Source organism: Cnephaeus nilssonii (genome assembly GCF_951640355.1).
Source record: "Cnephaeus nilssonii genome assembly, chromosome: 4".
Taxonomy (NCBI): Eukaryota; Metazoa; Chordata; class Mammalia; order Chiroptera; family Vespertilionidae; genus Cnephaeus; species Cnephaeus nilssonii.
In genome coordinates, this window is record NC_137075.1 from 45,211,414 (window position 1) to 45,230,856 (window position 19,443).

At 40.3% G+C, this 19,443-nt stretch overlaps 2 protein-coding genes across 7 annotated transcripts in view; one reads left to right on the plus strand and one right to left on the minus strand.

The window, feature by feature from the left end:
* The window catches only part of TMEM87A (transmembrane protein 87A), a 46,175-nt gene extending 44,809 nt beyond the window's left edge, over nucleotides 1-1,366 (minus strand). The window contains exon 1 of one of the 4 annotated variants that reach the window (XM_079768893.1): nucleotides 1,102-1,366. In XM_079768893.1, coding sequence (XP_079625019.1) covers nucleotides 1,102-1,242 — 141 coding nt within the window. In that variant the 5' untranslated portion in view covers nucleotides 1,243-1,366. The remainder of the gene's footprint in view (nucleotides 1-1,101) is intronic. The other 3 variants (XM_079768891.1, XM_079768892.1, XM_079768894.1) reach the window with 3 other exon arrangements.
* A 901-nt stretch (nucleotides 1,367-2,267) lies between these two features.
* Nucleotides 2,268-19,443, plus strand: part of GANC (glucosidase alpha, neutral C) — a 78,661-nt gene continuing 61,485 nt past the window's right edge. For 2 of the 3 annotated variants that reach the window (XR_013813420.1, XM_079768885.1), the window contains exons 1-5: nucleotides 2,268-2,405; nucleotides 3,877-3,939; nucleotides 5,335-5,443; nucleotides 14,218-14,345; nucleotides 18,464-18,646. Coding sequence is in view for 2 of the 3 variants with exons in the window: in XM_079768885.1 (XP_079625011.1) it covers nucleotides 2,377-2,405; nucleotides 3,877-3,939; nucleotides 5,335-5,443; nucleotides 14,218-14,345; nucleotides 18,464-18,646 (512 nt within the window). In the remaining variant the exon portion in view is untranslated. Of the gene's footprint in view, nucleotides 2,406-3,876; nucleotides 3,940-5,309; nucleotides 5,444-14,217; nucleotides 14,346-18,463; nucleotides 18,647-19,443 lie in introns of all 3 variants that reach the window. The other variant, XM_079768886.1, reaches the window with a different exon arrangement.

Consider the following 19,443-nt stretch of genomic DNA (forward strand, 5'->3'; position numbering starts at 1 on the left):
TTGGTACAGACAAGATCCCCTCACACCCCCACCCCTCAGGCTATGAGGCAAGTACTCTAGAAGGAAGGCTGCAAGAAATCCCAACTTATATCGTCACAGGAGGTACTCCGTAATCAGCTCATCCCCTTTACCCACTCATCACTGGCCAAAATAACCAATTATAAAAAAAAAAAAAGGAAGAAACTATTCAATGAGAAGATAGCCAGATTTAACTCATTTTAGTAACAAGTAAACACCTAAATTGAGAACCTAAAGTTCTCCACCAAATGAACAAAAACTACCATGCTTGCCACATAAAATCTCAAGTACGTTTTGGACATTTCAACCCGTGAGCAGAGCAGAATGACACAAAAAGGCCACCGTGGTTTTAGCAGTCCTCATACTTTTCCGCATTTCCTACCTGCATCTGATTTTTGTTTGCTCACAGGACGATAGCTCTTATTCAAATTAAGTTTAAAAGGGGGGAAGGGGACAGACAGAAAAGGTAAACCTATCTAGTTAATTGTCCAAAAGAAAGACTAGCCTTTATTACCATTATCCAATTTTAGAATACTGTGTCTTCCACTTTAGCCATTCTAGTATTACCATACATTTTGTTAATGCCTAGGGTTCCTAATCACACGGCAAAACTCCGAATAACCATTTCAAAAGTTCAAACGAAATCACACAACTTCGTACGTAAAACTATCCAGCAACAAAAAAAAAGTGCAGAGGGGGGAAAAGAAAGACGCCTATTTACATGTCCCTCTTCTCCACCCCGGGGTCACCGAATTCTGTGAAACTTCAGCGGGAAGAGAAACCCCTCTGGACCGACACATCCCGTTCACCTGTCTCCAGCCGGGCACTGAAAGTTCTCCGACTTGGCCACGACACCGTTCCCCACGCCTCGGCACTCCCGGGGTGGCCCTGGCACTCCCGCTCCTCTTCCCAAATTCACGGCTTCCCGCTCCCGGGAGGAGGGCCCCGGGGAAGCAACTACCAGGACGCTCCCGGCGACCCCACCCCTGCGGAAGCGGACTTGGGCCGAACCTTCATGGACCCCTCGGGCCGCCGTAGCCCCACCCCTCGCTCCTCCGGGCTCAGTGGCTTCGGAACACTCACCGACGGTACTGGAACGTGCCACTTGGACCGATCGGCAGCAGCGACGGGTACCGGTCCTGCGCCCAAAGGCGACAATGGGGACGGTGGAGCCCCCAGAAGAAGAATGACAGGCAGCACCTGAAGCCACGCAGCCGCCGCCATCTTCACAGCCTTGGAGCGTCTACCGACCGCATTTCACCTTCTTCCGGCTCGTCCCGCCCTCTTCCGGCTCTGCTGGGGTGGGGTGGCGGGGGGGGGGATAGGGGCGGGGGTCGGATCATCCGGGTCTTCGCACCCTCGCGAGGTTCGTTTGTTTGGCGACTCAGCGGCCCCGCCCTCCCGATGTTGTCACGCTCGGTGCGAGGCTTTGGGGGACACTGCGCAGGCGTCGTTCTGTCCTGACCTGGTCACCTTGGTGCGTTAGGACGGTCTCCCAGAGCCACGCCGCCGCCGGCGGCTCTTCTCTCTCCCAGCCCTGTACAGGTTTGGGGACCCGGCAAACACCCCGTCAGTGTTCGGGTCTCCCCCTCCTGTTCGCTCCTGCCCCTGGTCCCGTCTAAGTCAAAGTCAGACTTCGGGGCCAGGAGTCCCGGGAAGCCGTGGTAATCTGGCTGCCTGATTAGGGTCTAGTAGTGAGTTATCAAGGTGCCTGGAGTTAATTAAGCAAAGACTGGAATTTGGCGGTGGTGCAGTCTAAGCGATTCCTAAACTGGAGAATATAACATAGAACCTCTTTTAAAAGCCCCTTCTAGCCCTGAAAAGGATGACGCTACTGTAGAGTCTGGGTGGAGAACATAAAGCTCCAGCAAAGACCTGGCCGGCACTTCCCACTCAGCATTTAAGGCGGGGAGGGAGTGGGTCGGTTTTCTACACATGGCGTGACCGTCACTGAGATGGACCTGCGGAAGCTCCGCCACCATCAGGCCGGCCATCTAGGTACTTCCCGGCTTCCAGGCTCTGAAAACTGTCCTCCGCTGGAACTCTGCGTACACGCCCCCTCTGCTGCAAAGACAGTTCCGGTTTCTAACGAAAGCAGTCCCTCATGGGCCACTCATGACCAAGAAAAATTTGCCAAATAAAATAAGTCTCTATAGAAACACTCGGCTGGGCCTGGAGATTCCAGGAGGAAGAGTCGAATTGTCACTCCTTAAGGATTTGGAGGGGACTCGCATTTCCCAGAAACTTGACGATGGTGAAGTGCTGGTGATAATTTAGAAAGAGGGCTATCCTCGTTTTGAAAAGGTCGCCCAGGGGCTTGGACTGAGAGCCTGGAGCCTGTGAAGTGACTTGGAAACCATGGAAATATCCGAAAAAGAAGAAATCAGGTAAAGACCCAGCGATCCTGCAGGGACTGACTCCAGGGCCCAGGGAGACAGGGGATAATAGATAGTATCTGGAAGGCCTGCAGGCAACATTCTGGCTTTGACGTTTTTATTGTTTGATTGCACTTCTTATTTGCATGCTTTATATTTGTGCATTGACTCTATCAGTTTTGTTTTGTTGTTGTTGTTTTTTCACTTCCCCGGGGATTAGTTGATATTAATAGCTAGACCTTCATAAAATATTTTCAGGATGGTTAACAAAACTGGAAGAGTTGTGATCAGAATTCTAACACATGAATTTCAAGCATGTTGCTTACAAAGTTCTGCTATACCCACCTCTTCCCATGTCATTCTTCAAAGCTGGAAACAGAAGGCTGCCAATTTCTTAATCTTTGCACACTTAATTAAAAGAAACAGTAACAAATACTGAGTCAGTGAGGGATTTGATTACTTCCACAATAAATCATCTTTTAGTATGGCCAAGTATATCTGTCTGGACTTGTTTTCATATTTTGAAATTGGTGTTCAATCACAGCTTTAATCATGGACATGCTGACTATAGCTGCATTCAGCCACATCTCTGCATGAAATCTAATGTTTTTCCCCCTTTATACCTTGTAGTTGTTAATGGGCATATGTTAAATACATAATCTCAATTAGCAATATATATACATTTTGTTCATGGTCTAGTCCAGAACCAGCTTTTCTGGAAAGTTGGTCTTAAAAAACACACCTAGATTGTCATCATCATCTTAAAAAGCTAAAGATTTTTCTTCTACACCTGTTTCTCTTCTTATTCTAGCACCTTGCACATAACTCCATTGTAGCATTTGTCAGGTTGATTTGTGATTGTTGGTTAGGCTCTCACAGAAATCATGGACACAGTCTTTAGTATCTTCCTCAGAACCCAGCCTTCAGTAAGAGTATTCTGAAAATATTTTGTTGAATAAGTAAATGGATGGATTGGTTTTTGTTCGTTTGATTTGGGGTTTTTTTGTTTGTTTTTGCTCCTTCAGATTTTACTGTTGTATTCATAGCCTTCACTAATTATTTTATTTTATACATTTAATTTATTGGGGTGATATCTGTTAATTAAATCATATAGGTTTCAGGTGAACAGTTATATAATACATCAACTGTATATTGTCTTGTGTGTTCACCACCCCAAGCCAAGCCTCCTTCCATGGCCATTTTTCACTCATTATTTTAAAAGAACCCTTCCTCATAAGTGACAGTGCTCTTTTTCTACTGCTTTCGGAGTAATCCCGGAACTTCGTGTTTTGTTCTTTGCCATGGATGATTTCTAAAAGGGTCTTGTACTATAGCACATGTTATTGTGTTATGTTATGGCCATGACATAATTTTGCATTGCAGAGGTTTACTTCTCATGTTCATACTGTCGTTAGAGACGTGCAAATAATGGATTCACAAACCCTATGTAAAATAACTGTCTTAAAAATATCTGTTTATTTAGTGTTGAAGATGAAGCTGTGGATAAAAACATTTTCAAAAACTGCAGCAAAATTGCTTTCTACAGGTAAGGAGAGGAAATTAATTCCTTAGATCAAAATATTTCTGACATTATTTCAAAACTGATGTTTAATAAATTTTGAGAACTGATAGGCTTTATAAGGAAAGAACCAATTAGGAAATTTGGTGATTAAGGAATTTATCCCAGACATGTGCCTTTAACTTTATATACTTACTACTGTAGTATTTTTATCTTTATTGTTGAAAGTATTACAGATGACTACTGTAGTATTTAAATTTTCAGTAAATAGGTAGTTTATTTTAAAAGTCAAAGCGTTTTTAAATGATGTTAAAACTTTGTCTTTTAATAGATAATACATTTACATGGTTCAAAAATAAAATAATATAAAAAGATATACATTGAAAAGTTATGTTCATTCCTGTTCCCTTACACCCAATTCCACATCTTGTCCTTGTAACCAGATTAATTTCTTATTTATCCTTCCAGTAATTTTTGTGACTGCATATATTCTTATATCACCATTCTTCTTATACCAAGTAGCTTTCTACTATTGTGCACCTCTTTTTTTTTTTTTCTGCTTCATAGTTTATTCTGAAGAGTTTTGCATGAGTATATGGGGATTGTCCTCTCTTTTTACAGCTTTATAGTATTCCATGGGGTAAATGTACTATAATTTATTCAGTTTTTCTCATATTGGTAGGCTTTGGGGCTGTTTTGATATAATAGCTCCGCCACAATGAAAAGCTATACATATGTCATTTCCTACACATGCAAGCTTATTTATAAGATAAATTTCCTGGAGTGGGATTACTGGATCAAAGAGTAAATGTATTTGAAATTTTAGCTATCCCTCCATAAGACTGTATCATTTTGTACTTCCATCATCACTATATAAGATTGCCTGTTTCCCCAGAGCTTTATGTGATCCTGAAAGTATCACATATTACAACTTCCTAATTTATTCACACTACCTAGAGGAAGAAAATTCTATCATTTTAATGTGAACAAGTATCTTAAAGGGAATTGTATAGTAAACTCCTAGTCACCTTGTTAAACCACTAGATTATGTTGATTTCTACGAGAAATTATTGAGTTTCTATTAACGTGTACATTTCATGGAAAGAGGGAGTGAAATTAATAAGCTAATAAAAGTCATCTATGAAAACTGCCCCACCTTCTCAGTAAAGGGGACAAAGGACCATCTTTTAGTAGTGTTATGTTATAAACACTTTCATTAGTATTTTTCTTGTTACTACTAATTTTATTAGCACCCTAATAACAAAGTACTCCTGTTAGTGCTTTATTGGAGTACTATTACTGTCTGTGCCTAATTCACTTACTATCATAGTAAATTTTAATGACTTGTCCTGGGTAATATGGTCTATTGAATGTTGACAGTCACAAATAATTCTCAGGCATCTGTACACTTCACATCTGTAGGCGTCAGAAACAGCAGCTCTCCAAGAAGTCCACCTATCAGGCGTTACTAGACTCAGTCACAGCAGGCAAAGACAGCACCAGATTCCAAATCATCAATGAAGCAACTAAGGTGAGATACAAGTATTTTCTACAAAGAATTATTTATTTCTACATTTATTTGCGTTGAATGAAGTAAATTTCCACAAAGGCTAATTAAAACTATGTATGTTTTAAAAATAAACTTTGTTAGGGAAGTACTATAAACTTCTTCATAGCTAACTAATATTACTTTAAAAGTAACATGAATATCAACAGTATAGGTTGCCTGTATATCAGATGCTTTCCTAGATGTGTTACAAATGTTATTTCCTCTTAAGCAGTCTTCATAGTACATCTCAAAGGCTTATCATATTATCCCCAATTTTCAGATAAGGAAATTGACGTCTAAAAAGTCACTTGCTCATAGTCACAGCTAGTAACCAGAATCTTTACTAGTGACAGCTACTGACCAGGATTTTCACTTGCATCTATGGACTCTATCAAGCGACCATGCTCTTTCTATCACTATTACACACCATACAGTTAATCATGCAGCCTGAGTATGGTACAGATTCAGTGACTGTCCAAACCTCAAATTGTGGGTGGGCAAGAGGAGCAAGGGACTGTGCAGTTGAAAAACCTAAGCCACAAATGGCCCATCTCCCGAGCTCTTCACTGGCAGATCACCTTAGTCATTATATACTGAAAAGATTGGAGCAGTATTATATTCTAAGTTCTTTTCCTCACCTGTCAAGTCACCAGACTACTTCAGATGGGCCATACAGATGGGCTAGTTATAGAGGAAGTTCTGTGGGCTGGGCTAGGAAGTGTGACTATGCACAAATACCTGTTGCTCCCAATTTGACCCTCGTTTCCAGATCCTCTGCCATCTTTGAAAGGCATCCTTAAGCTTCTAAGGCCTCCCAGACCAATCTGGCTTAATTGGAAATTCATGAAACTGAAAGACATAGTTAAAACCATGTTGTCTAGGTCCCTAATATCTTGGATAGTAACTCCACCCACTCACTAAAAAATACCAATTCTGAGAAGCAGATGAAGACAAAATCCCTACTTTCACTGCAAAGCTGTGAGAGGTCTCCTGGCAACTACCATAGCTCTGGTTCTATAGTACCACACTGAGGAATCTCCTCTGAGAAGATAGAACAAAAACTACCCCACAAAACCGGGTTCTCTGTAACATTTGTAAGGCCTTTAATTTAGGACCCCAACTTATTCTCAGATAGAAGGAATAATTACACAATGAGGAAGGCTACCTTCCTTATGAAGTGTTAAAGATTTTAGCTTATTTCATAGGCATGGAATTTTCTAACATAGCTTTCTTTTTTCTTCTTTTTAAAATATATTTTTATTGATTTCAGAGAGGAAGGGAGAGGGAGAGATAGAAACATCAATGATGAGAGAGAATCATGGATCAGCTGCCTCCTACACGCCCCCTACTGGGGGTCGAGCCTACAACCTGGGCATGTGCCATGACTGGGAATGGAACCATGACCTCCTCCTGGTTCATAGGTAGACTCTCAACCACTGAACCACACCAGTCAGTCTGACATAGCTTTCTTGCCCGAATTCAAAATAGAGACTGGAATCATATCAACAGTTCCGTGTTCTTTATCCCTGTTCCCTGTCCCCAACTTCTGTTTACTTAAGGATGTAGTTATGGTGGCAGTACACTTAGTTTATCTCTTTTAACTACACAGATGGGACGGTTAGCCTTTCTCCAAAATTGAGTGCTGCTTCTTATACCACCCATTTTTTTCTGGAGGAATTTGTCCCCTTTGAGTTCTCAGCTCATGATATCCCTGAAGTTATAGATCCTCTACTGCTGATTGAAGTCTCCCAAACTATGCATCCTTTTATAACCTAATTTGATAGCTATGGGAAAACATGGGGCAGCACTAATTTCTTTCCTAGAGAGCCACCTGACACTTGTGTGTGGTCCAGTTACCTGACACCCAGCCAAACACCTGTATTCAGGGTCAGCAGAGGCAGCTGGCTCCAGGAAATGCAAGGAGTCCAGCAGAGACCTTCCAGGAGGCATTAGGCCTCCTACCAAAAGTCAAGTACCTTTCCTGTCTCATTTTCCCCAATATTGTTCATTTTCCTTCCTGTCCCCAAGGTGTCTAACCCTACAGAGTTGTAGATGCCATCCCTTTCCATCCTTGGGGAGGCTTAGTATATTGAGCACCACCTGAACAATCCACTGTCATGATGACACATGCTGAGGAAAAGTAAATGAGGCAAAAGCACCCTGTATACCAGGGTGGGCCAAAATGAAAATTCTCAATACAGCTTGATGGCCATGCAGTTAGTGGTAGATTCCCCACATATGGCCTTTTTCAGACTATAGATCAGTTTCTCTGCACACACCTCTCTTTGGATCCTGAAAATGTGAGGGATAACGCTGTTCAGATCAGGTGCTAGAACCAGAACCCACCAGATCTTGGATGCCTTCAATGGAAAAGAAACCACAGTCCAGGAGGACCCACAGGATCTCAGCACAAGACAGCACATGGCTCACAAGGGTCAAACTGAGGAGCCCAACAAGCAAAGACAAGTTATCCAGATGTCAACAACATGGCTCTCAAGACTGAGAATTTCGAGGACCCCTTGAAACAGACCTCATTTTCAGGTATTGGAAATATCAGGGCTACCTAGGGAATCTACATACCCTGATCCCAGGCAAATGCATGCAAATGTATACGTTTTGGGAGGTCACCCTGAAATTCTGAGCCGAACTCCATTTTAATGTGATGACTGATAGGGATATAAGACCTTATGCCCTCTGTCAGTTTGATAGGGACAAAAACGATCCAGATAGTATTCTCTAAAGTTGTCTGAGCCTTGTGTCTCGCTTACAGCATAGTCAAGGAGTCTCTGTTAGAGCTTGTTTCTGGGATGAGATTGGTGTTTTATGGTGATTTCACATTAGCCTATGGTATGGTTGTGGTCGAGATTTAAAACAAGCTGCATACATCCACTTATTCAGAATAACAGCTTTTTATTTGAGGTTCAGAGAAATAGAGCCCAAAGTGTAAGAGGGTCCTATTCAGCTCACAGCTGTAGTTCTCAGGTTTCATTGATGAGACAGATTCTGACAAAACCAGCACTCTTAGTACCAGCCTCCCCCACACCTTTAAAACTCTTAAAGCAGTAACCTTGTTAGCAAGATCCATTGTTAATTTTTGAAATCCTTCTTCCCAATCCCCAACCCCCAATCTGCCTTTTAATAAGCAACCAGGAAACAACCAGGCTTCATTCAACAGTATCTTAGTCAGCTCAGACTACCATAACAAAATACCATAGAGTGGAGGTCTTCAAAGAAAAGGCATCTATTTCTCACAGTTCTGGAGTCTGGGAAATCTAAAACCTAGGTGTCTGTTGAGGATTCTATCCCTGGCTTATAGATTGTCACCTTCTTGCTGTATATTTACATGGTGGAGAGAGACCTAACTTTCTGATTTCTTCTTGTAAGGGCACTAATCCCATCATGACCCCACCCTCATGACCTCATCTAAACCTTATCACCTCCCAAAGACCCCATCTCCAAATACCATCACACTGAAGGTTAGAGCTTCAATACATGAATTTGGGGGGGACACACAATTCAGTCATAGCAAACATGATGTTCCTGGGATACAGTAATCTATATATATAAAAGGCTAATATGCAAAGTGTCCCCACGGGAGATTGACCGGGGACTGGGAGTTCTATTGCTTGCTATGATGTGCGCTGACCACCAGGGGGCGGCACGGAACGAAGGAAGGCTCCAGCTGGCAGCCAGGGAAGGGAGGTCCCGGCCGGCAGCTGGGGAAGGGAGCCCCCCGGCGGGCCTGCAGACAGCCAGAAGGGCCCGATCAGCCCTGATTGCTGGCCAGGCCTAGGGACCCTACCCATGCATGAATTTTGTGCACTGGCCCCTAGTGTTATAATACAAGCTGAAGTATTACCCTGTGTATTATCTCCAGGTCATGCTCTGGTCAGGCTTTGAAGAAGAGCTGGTTGCAGGTTCAAATGCATATATTTTCTCAGTAGGGTCCCAGTTTAGTATCTTGCCTATTTCTGATGACAGAATAATAAGGTAGATATTTGGTAAAGAAGCTTACAGAAGAAAATCAAAAAAGAAAGGAGTTATCAATAAAATCTTGACAGCTTTTTTAGAACTGTTTTTGTTGTAGTGGTGTCAGTTTTTTACCTTCAGTGAAAATTTGACCGGGATTGAAAAACAGAGAAGACCTAGTCTTACGACATCAGAGCAGGAAAATTTATGCTGTCTTCTGAGTCTAGCTAAAAAGCCTTATCTTGTCTTTGACCTACTTCATATTGCTAATTTTGATGCTTTCTCATGACATGTTTACTTTCTTTTGCAGCCTGTTTGCAAGTTTTCAACACAGACAACACTTCTAGCAGCTTCTCCAAGGATGAAGGGATATATCTGAGCACCTTCATGAAGTAACCCCTTGCCTCTTCATCTAAGCCTGATGAAAATAGGACTTTGCCTAACCAGCTACCTCCTCAGCAGATGAGGCACAACTACCATTTTTTAACCAACACTGTTTCTGCAGAAATGGCCAGGAACAGGCAGCTAATTTGGAAAGTGGCCAAACAATCAGAAGCACACCTGGACAGGCTAATTGTCCTTGGAGAATGGGCATTAACCCGGCATGAACTTGCTAACGTTCTCCATACAGAATCGGTGCTTGCAATAAACCAACTGGCTGCAACTATGGAAGGGACAGTTGGTGCCCTACGGCAATTTAATTAAATCTTAGACCATTCTCTGTATCCCTGGAGGTCTTGATCAAGAGGTTATTGCTGAAAGAGGTTTTTGCTCACTCTTCTAGGCCTTTTAGGTTAACTGTTCCATATAGTCTAGTAGAGAGACCTGGTGCCAGAGGAAAAATGAGAACTCTGTCCATCAGGGAGAACTTGCTTTCATAATTTCCCTTTTTAATACCCACTGCCATTTAAATGTGTGTTTTAGGGGCATTTGTTAACTCAGTCACAATCTCTAGTAGTTGTGATTTCCAGTTCTGGATGAACAAAAAGTTTTTTGGTTTCTTAAAAATATTTTTTTATTGATTTCAGAGAGGAAGGAACAGGGAGAGAGAGAGAGAAACATCAATGATGAGAGAGAATCATTGATTGGCTGCCTCCTGCCAGGGATCGAGCCTGCAACCCAGGCATGTGCCCTTCACCAGAATTAAACCTGGGTCCAAAGGCCGGCACTCTATCCACCAAGCCAAACCAGCTAGGGCAAAAAAGTTTTGTTTTAGTATTATTATGATCAAGCCACTACTTGAATTCATAGTCAAGACTGTTTCTACTGCCATGATTTTTACAACCTGTCTGATATTTTTGCCCATGTGGCCAAAAAAACTTGACTTATGGATGACAGACTACCAGGTTTTGTATTAAGTATGGGAGAAATCAAATAGGAAAAGGGAATTAATACTTACCCAAACTATGAGAGATAAACCTCTGAATAAAGGTTTATGAAAAAACAAGTAGAGACTTGTACTAAAAGGAACCTCCCAAATATATTCCTTTCTCTGAGGATTTATCTCATCTTCTCTGTGTAGGTGGACATTTACACATCTTAAATTTTTTAAAGAAGTAAAGCCCATGCTGTCTCACCTCATTTAAAATGTTATGTATTTCTTTACTTATTTTACATGAATCCATCTTGCTGCAAGTTGAGTGTAACTGCTACTATTATCTAAGTATTAACACTAAATAATTCTAAATTGAAGTGATCTAACTTAAATATGTTATCTTAACGTATTTTTTCATTGTCATTTCCAATCATCACTAATAAGAGTAAGAGAATGGATAATTTATTTGTATATTATTGTTTAATAAATGTCTAGACAGGTCCCTAGAGAAGAACAGGAATATCTAGAAATTCTTAATGTTTTAGATAGAAGAATAAAACATTCATGTCTAGACTTTTTAAAATATATATATTTTTATTGATTTCAGAGAGGAAGGGAGAGGGAGAGAGAGAGAGAAACATCAATGATGAGAGAGAATCATTGATTGGCTGCTTCCTGCACGCCCCACACTGGGGATTGAGCCCACAACCCAGGCATGTGCTCTGACTGGAATGGAACCCGGGACCCTTCAATCCACAGGCCAACGCTCTATCCACTAAGCCTAACTGACTAGGGCCAGACTTTTTGACACAGCAAGGTTTTGGTGGAAGAATTGGGCAATAACTGGCAGTTAAGAAGCCCAGGGAAATGGTTCATAAACTGTCATCCACAGAGCCCTGAGGCTTCCATGGAGGTGTCTCACACTCCATGCAGAGAGGGGAGGGGGCTTAAAGGTTGGGGTTGTGAGCTACTCTTCACTATCTTCAACCTGAATAGCTTTTCTTATTGAACTTCTTAGAGTCCACTGCTGTTTAAAAAAAAAATTTTAAGCCACTAAAAACAGCATGAAACAGATCATAGAAGCAAATGTATACTAAGGAAATTATGTGCTTAGAACATGAAGCTATGTTGTTGGTGGTAAGAGATAAGATTGAATCTAGATGTTGACCTTAAAAAGAGTTACCTAATTGGAAAAATTGGCTTGCTTAATTAAGTTAAAAAGACAACAAAATGGGGCTTTTTAAGTTTGGTTGCATAAGGTTATTGTGTAAAAGCAGGGTTATTGCTACCTCCTCTCATATAATTTGGATTCTTTCCTGGGATGCAGCTTCAAGAACAAAACATACAGACCAGTCTTTGGTTTTTAAAAACAATTTTTTAAAAGCGATTTCACTAAAATAGTAGGATCTCTGAGCGCATAAATTAGACACAATTTGTTAATCATACATAGACAGACAACCCATATACCCTCTGCTTAACTTTATTTATTTATTTATTTTTGCCTCCCAAAGTCCCTGAAGGCCCTGCTCAAGTCTGTCTTCCTCTGAAGCGATTTCCCAGAACCCCTCTCCTTAGAATCATCATTAATATTCCCCTACCTTGTTTTCCCACAGCACATTCCTTGTCCTTCTAGCTCAGCATAAAATGCTTTATGTTTACTATGTATGTTTTGTCTCTAAATTGCCATCTCCCTAAGAGTACAGCCATCTTTTTCACAACAAACAGCGCATCACAATATTAGATACCAAATAAATGTCAGTTGAATTGAATTTGGGAGGGCAATAGAAATATATGTCTAATTTGGGAGAGAATGTGTAATCTAACAGGAGTTTAGCTTTATATTTGGACACATTTTCAAATTTAGAATTCTGACAGCACAATAATTCAAATATATAAAAGAACTTTAAACACCTAATCAATAATTACAGTATGATAGGAGTCGGGGGGAAGAGGGTATGTTGGTCAAAGACTACAGACTTTCAGCTCTAAGGTGAATAACTTCTAGATATCTAATGTACAGTATAGTGATTATAGTTAATAATACTCTATTATATACTTGAAAGTTTCTAAAAGAGTAGATCTAAAATGTTCTCACCACAAAAAGATGGTAATTATGAGACATGATGCAAGTGTTAGCTAAGGCTATAATGGTAATCATTTTGCAGTATATAAGTGTATCAACACATTGTAAACATTAAACTTATACAATGTTATATACCAACTAGAGCCCCAGTGCATGGGTAGGGTCCCTAGACCTGGCCAGTGATCAGGGCCTTACAATATTATTACTACTATAACAAGCCTGTCTTTAAAATGTCTGTAAAAGCAGCCACAGCCACTGCACTATTTACCTGGTCACTCTTCAGTGTCATGTCACTTTACCGTTTAAGTGCCCTGACTACTTTTCTGTATTCCCCAAAGCGAGGTTCCAGTAACATCTCTTTTTTTGGTGCTGCTTTGATATGCTCCTACTTCCTATCTCTTACTTGCACACTGTATCTGCTCTATACTACTAGTATGTCACACAACCTACCCAGCTTAGCCTTTCATTTTACAGACATTATAGTAACAGTGTCCCCAGTGATAACCGAATTTGCCATCACACTTAATGAAGGGTTTGCAATCCACCAGTGTGTCATGGCACAACACTTGAAAAACACAGTCTTAAAATATTTCTCTGATCTAAATGCCTCATTTTGTAACCTTAATGAAGCCCCTTCTACTCTCTTGGGTTTTGTTGTTTTGTGTCTTATTTTTCAAATCCTGTATTCTCTTTATAATTCTATGTTGCTTCCATCTCCCATTGTAAGCAGAATTTTACCTAAGTTGCCAAGCCTCTTAATAAAGCTGAGAAAATCCAAGCCTCTTAAGAAAGCTGAGAATATCCTAGCATCCTGAGAAAGTTCCCAAGGCCATATGCTCAGATGTACAGGAAGAACCTTGATTTTAATGTAACAAGCCTCATATATCTATACTAGAGAGCCCCAATGACCACTGTTTTACTCCCTATTCTATTCTATTCTATTCTATTCTATTCTGTGGCTTGTTACCCTTCATCTTTCATTTAGCTTGAATCCAGTTCTCTAGTTTTAACATCAAACTCTTATTCTCTAGACATCTGTAATTTGTCAGAGATACAGTTGTCATATGTCCCAATTTTGCAAGAGCAGTTTCAGTTTATGTGTGTAATCCAGTATAATTATTAATAGAGACCACTCTTGAAGGTCCTGGTCCAGACAATTATACATTTTCCTGGCCATACAACACATAGAAGGTGTTTCTTATCTCCCGCAGGTATAGCCAAGCAAGTACATTATAGATTGGGAAGCTTTATTTCTTCATGATTACCATTATTCTCCAGTTTGCTTGGCCTATAATAATTTAAACATAGTTTTCTAATTATTGTCATTTGATTATAGAACTGATCATCACTGGGTTAACCTATGGAAATTAATCTCATGTCTGTGCCCAGGTTCCTCTTTTGGCTGAAGTTTTTGGTATAGAGGGAAATATTTTCAGGCTTAAAATCAATGAAGAAACTCCCCTGAAGCCCAGGTATGAAGTCCCAGATGTCATCACAAGCAAACCAAGTACTGTAAGGTAAGCCAGGGATCAAGATATCTTGAGTACATCCTCACTGTGTTATTTTATCATACTTTGAGTAGTAGATTTTGTGTATGCCTCATAGTTTGTCTATTCAAATCCACAATCACTTGCAGAGTTAGTATCCATTTTGTAAATTATCCATTCTGTTTTCTCCTCTACCATTTGACTCATCAACACTTAGAGGATAGAGCCGGAGCTTTTGATCCCTTCTTTCCTCACAAAGCAAACAGTTGATCAGCCAGACTTTTGGGAGCAAAGAGAAGAAGAGCTATTTCATTTACTCACTCTGATTATCAGCAGGGCTCCAGAGATCTAATACACTAGCCAAACTCCCATACTTACCGTTAGATTGACTCACTTTTAATTAAGGGTAGTCCTAGAAGTATAACATCTAATTGACTTAGAGGCAGAGATTAATTAATAATCAGTCTCTAGGTGAAATAAAACCTTTGGGGATTAAAGCATTTTCATATACCTGCAGAATCTTTATCACTTCTCAGCACACTTTCTAGCGATATCTCAACTTGGTTCTGCCTGTTGACTTCTGTTATTTTTTCATATTATTCCCCTAAAGGAATATAATTATGCCAGATGCTTTAATTTTCACTACATTATCATAGTTTCATGTAGCTTATTTTTCCATGAAAAATAATTTTCATTATTTCCATGAAAATAAAAGATCAGTAGGTTATAAGGAGAAATTAATTCAGTTATGATAGAACCATCATAAATTTAAAATATGTCTATTCATTAAGCCACTACTATATGCCAGTATTTAGGAAATGGGAATTAAAAAGAAACTGTTCTCCAGGCTTTTCAGTTTGGCATATGATTGTATATGTAAGACACACACACACACACACACACACACACACACACACACACACACCTCCACTTGGCCATACTATATTATGTTTTACTATCCTGAAGGAATCATTTTACTAGTAGATCATTTAACATTTTTATGTCTGTGTTCATAAGTAAAATTGGTCTGTAGTTTTCTTGTGTGTATATATTTTCTTTTTTTAATTTATTGTGGTGACATTGACATTATTGGGGTTAATAAGATTATATGGGTTTCAAGGGTACAATTGTATGATACATCATCTGCACTAGTATATTTCACTGTGTGCCCACCACCCAAAGTCAAATCTTCTTCTATCACCATATATTTGACTCCCTTAATCCTTACTACCCTTTTTCCCCTTCCCTCTGGTAACCACCATATTGTTGTCTGTGGTGATAAGTTTTTTTGTTTGTTTGTTTATCTTGTTTGTTTACTTGTAACTTTCAGGTTTTTTTTGTTTTTGTTTTTTTAAAATATGTTTTATTGATTTTTTTACAGAGAGGAAGGGAGAGGGATAGAGAGGTAGAAACATCGATGAGAGAGAAACATCGATCAGCTGCCTCCTGCACACCCCCTACTGGGGATGTGCCCGCAACCAAGGTACATGCCCTTGACCGGAATCAAACCTGGGACCCTTCAGTCCGCAGGCCGACGCTCTATCCACTGAGCCAAACCTGTTAGGGCAGTAACTTTCAGTTTTATATTCCACATGAATGAAATCATTATTTTGCTTAGCTTGATATTCTCAAGATCTATCCATGTTGTCACAAATGGCAGTATTTCATCTTTTCTTATGGTTGAGTAGTATTCCATTGAATATATGTACTATATCTCCTCTATCTAATCATCTATCAAAGGACACTTCATTGTTTTCATGTCTTGGCCATCATGAATAGCACTTCAGTGAACATAGGTGTGCATATATTTTTTGAATAAATATTTTCAAATTTTTTGGGTAGAACCAGAAGAGGGGTTGCTGGGTCATATGGTAACTATATTCTTAATTTTTTGAAGACCCTCCATGCTGTTTTCCATAGTGGCCCTCAGTTTACATTCCCACTGCAGTGAATGAAGGTTCCTTTTTCTTCATAACCCCTCCAACACTTGTTATTATTTGCCTTGTTTATGATAATCATTCTAACAGTTGTGAGGTGATATTCATTGTAGTTTTGATTTGCACTTTCCTAATAGCAAGTGAAGTTAAGCATCTTTTCATATGTCTGTTGACCATTAATTTGTATGTTGTCTTCTTGGGAGAAGTGTTTGTTCAGGTCCTCTGCCCATTTTTTAATTGGTTTGGGTATTAAGTTGTATGAGTTCTTTATATATTTTGGATATTAAATCCTTGTCAAAGCTGTAGTTTTCTTTTTCTGTGCTGTCTTTGCCATGTTTGGGGGTCAGGGTGATATCAACTTTATGTAGTAAATATGGTATATTAGTTCTGCTTCTATTCCAATCTCTTTGTAGAAGGCCTTTGGCTATTGCAGTAACTAGAGAGCTAAAAACTACATCTCTCCATTTCCCAGATTCCCATGTAGCTAGTTTCAGATGTCAGTCAGGTTCCATCAATCAGAAGCGTTTATAGGTATCTTGATTTCAGAACTGAGTTTCACATTTTGCTGGTATGGATTTGGAAGATATAGAATGACTCTAAAGCTACACTGGTTAATGTGGTGGTTTCCTGATCTCTGGATTGCAGCTACGATGGCATGATCCTGGAGCCCCAGCAGTTGCCACAGTGACTTCTGATTACCCAACTTCCTGATTCTAGCTGAGATGGAAGTTCCATTGGCCATATAGTTATATAGTACTAGAGGCCCAGTGCATGAAATTTGTGCACGGGTGGGGTCCCTAGGCCTGGCCAACGATCAGGGCCAATCGGGGCCTTCCTTCCCCCAGCTGCTGGCTGCCAGCTGGGGCCTCCCTTCATTCTGCACCACCCCCTGGTGGTCAGCGCACATCGTAGCGGGCAGTCAAATTCCAGAGGGGACAATTTGCATATTAGCCTTTTATTATATAGGATTGTTCTAGGGGTCATTTCTAGATGCCCAGACAGGAACCTGCTACCTCAACCCTTCCCATGATGTTGTAAGCTCCTAATTTCCCCATATGAAGCTATTTACTTTCTGCTTAAAATAGCCAGAGTTGTTTCTGTTATCTACAGTTGAGTCTTGGTTGATATAGTCAGTGGTATCAGCAGTGAGTAGAAGCAACAGATAATTAATGATGGGAACATGAAGTTGGTTAGCTGATCTAGTTGGATTTGAAAGCTGTGAAGACCTGATTTTCATTAGAGGATGAGATATTAGTGTTATTGGCTGAATTGTGTGCTCCCTGCCAAACTTATGTGTTAACAGTGATAGCCAGGTTGATGAAAACTTAGATATAGCCCCCACCTGCCAACTCTCTGGGGTAAGGGCTTAGATGAGGAACAATAACCTCTGCCAGCACTTCTGTCTGGGAGAAAGCTGCCTCTCCAACTCTCACCCTGATGCCAGACACTTCAGTTCCTCTCCACATGACCCCTGGTGCCTTTCAAACTATAGCCCCAGTGCTGGAACTCAGAGTGAGTCTGAGTAAGTCTGTGTTCTGGCCCTTTAAGAGGAACTACCTGGGACTCCAGAAGCTCTCTGTCTCACTCAGCCACAGTCCTGGCTGGTTCTTAAAACCGGAAGTTATGGGGACTTCTCTTCCTAGCACTGGAACCCTGGGCTTGGGAGCCTTGTGTGGGGCTGGAACCCTTCACTCCTCAGGGAGGACCTCTGCAGCCAAGATATCCCTCCTGATTTTTTTCCACCTCATGTGGGTGTGGGATCAACACATTCCACATCTCCGTCACTCCCACCAGTCTCTATGTGGCCTCTTCTTTATATCCTTAGTTGTAGGACTCCATTCAGCTAGATTTCAGGTGGTTCTGAATGATAGTTGTTCTGTAGTTGTATTTTTTATGTCATGGGAGTATGCAAGTACCACGTTTATCTTGACTGGATCTATTTATTCTTGCTTTTATTATTTCCACAGTACAGATGAGGAAACTGAGAAGTAGAAAGATTAACTTGTCCAAAGTTATATACCTATTGCATGGAGCTATCTTCAATCCAGGCTCTCTGACACCAAAGCCCACGCTCTCAGTTATGGCTCTCCATTGCCTTATCTATGCTATGTCACATGAATATTGATTTACTAATTAATGAATTTGAATTGAGAAATATGTTGAGCCAAAACATATAATAATTTGTTTTTCTATTCCTGCTTTGTTTTCTAGGCTGATTTCATGCTCAGGAGATACAGGCAGTCTCATATTGGCAGATGAAAAAGGAGATCTAAAGTGTCATATCACGGCAAACCCATTCAAAGTAGACTTGGTGTCTAAAGAAGAGGTTGTGATGACCATAAACGCCCTGGGCCAATTGTATTTTGAGCATCTGCAGATTCCTCTCAAGCAAAGGTATTTTTGCACATTACTTGGCACATAAAGAATTTAAGAAAACTTGATTGTGAATACCAGTTGCCTAAATCTATAATACATCAACACATAAAATTGGTTTGCCTTATTTTATGGAATATTGTTCTGAAATTTTTCATCTTTCACCTGTGCAGGTGAATGCAGGCTTAATGATAAGAATGATTTCCATACTTTTGCAAGAATAACACTCTTAACACATCCTAGGTAATGGCATTCTCAACCCACTGCACCCTCTTAAAACACTCTGTTGACTTGATAAATATTAATACGAACTAATCAGAATTTCACTTTATTCCTTTACAATAACATGAGTTACCCTAGACTTGTCTGTGAGAAATGTTAAATATAAAGACAAATGATTAAAAGTAAAGAGATGGAGAAAGATATACCATGCTAGCACTAATCAAAATAAAGTGAAAGTAGTCATATTAATTTCAGAAAGATTAGACTTCAGAACAAAGAAAGTTATGCCCTAGCCATTTTGGCTCAATGGATAGAGCATCAGCTTGCGACTGAAGGGTCCCAGGTTCGATTCCTGTCAAGAACACATGCCCAGGTTGTGGGCTCAATCCCCAGTAGGGGACATGCAGGAGGCAACCAATCAATGATTCTCATCATTGATGTTTCTCTCTCTCTCCCCCCGCTTCCTTCCTCTCTGAAGTCAATAAAAAAATATATTTTTTAAAAAGAAAAGTTAGCAGGGATTAAGAAGAGCATTATGTAATGATAAAGGGGTCAATTCTTTGAGAAAACATAACAGCCCTTAATGTGTATGTGCC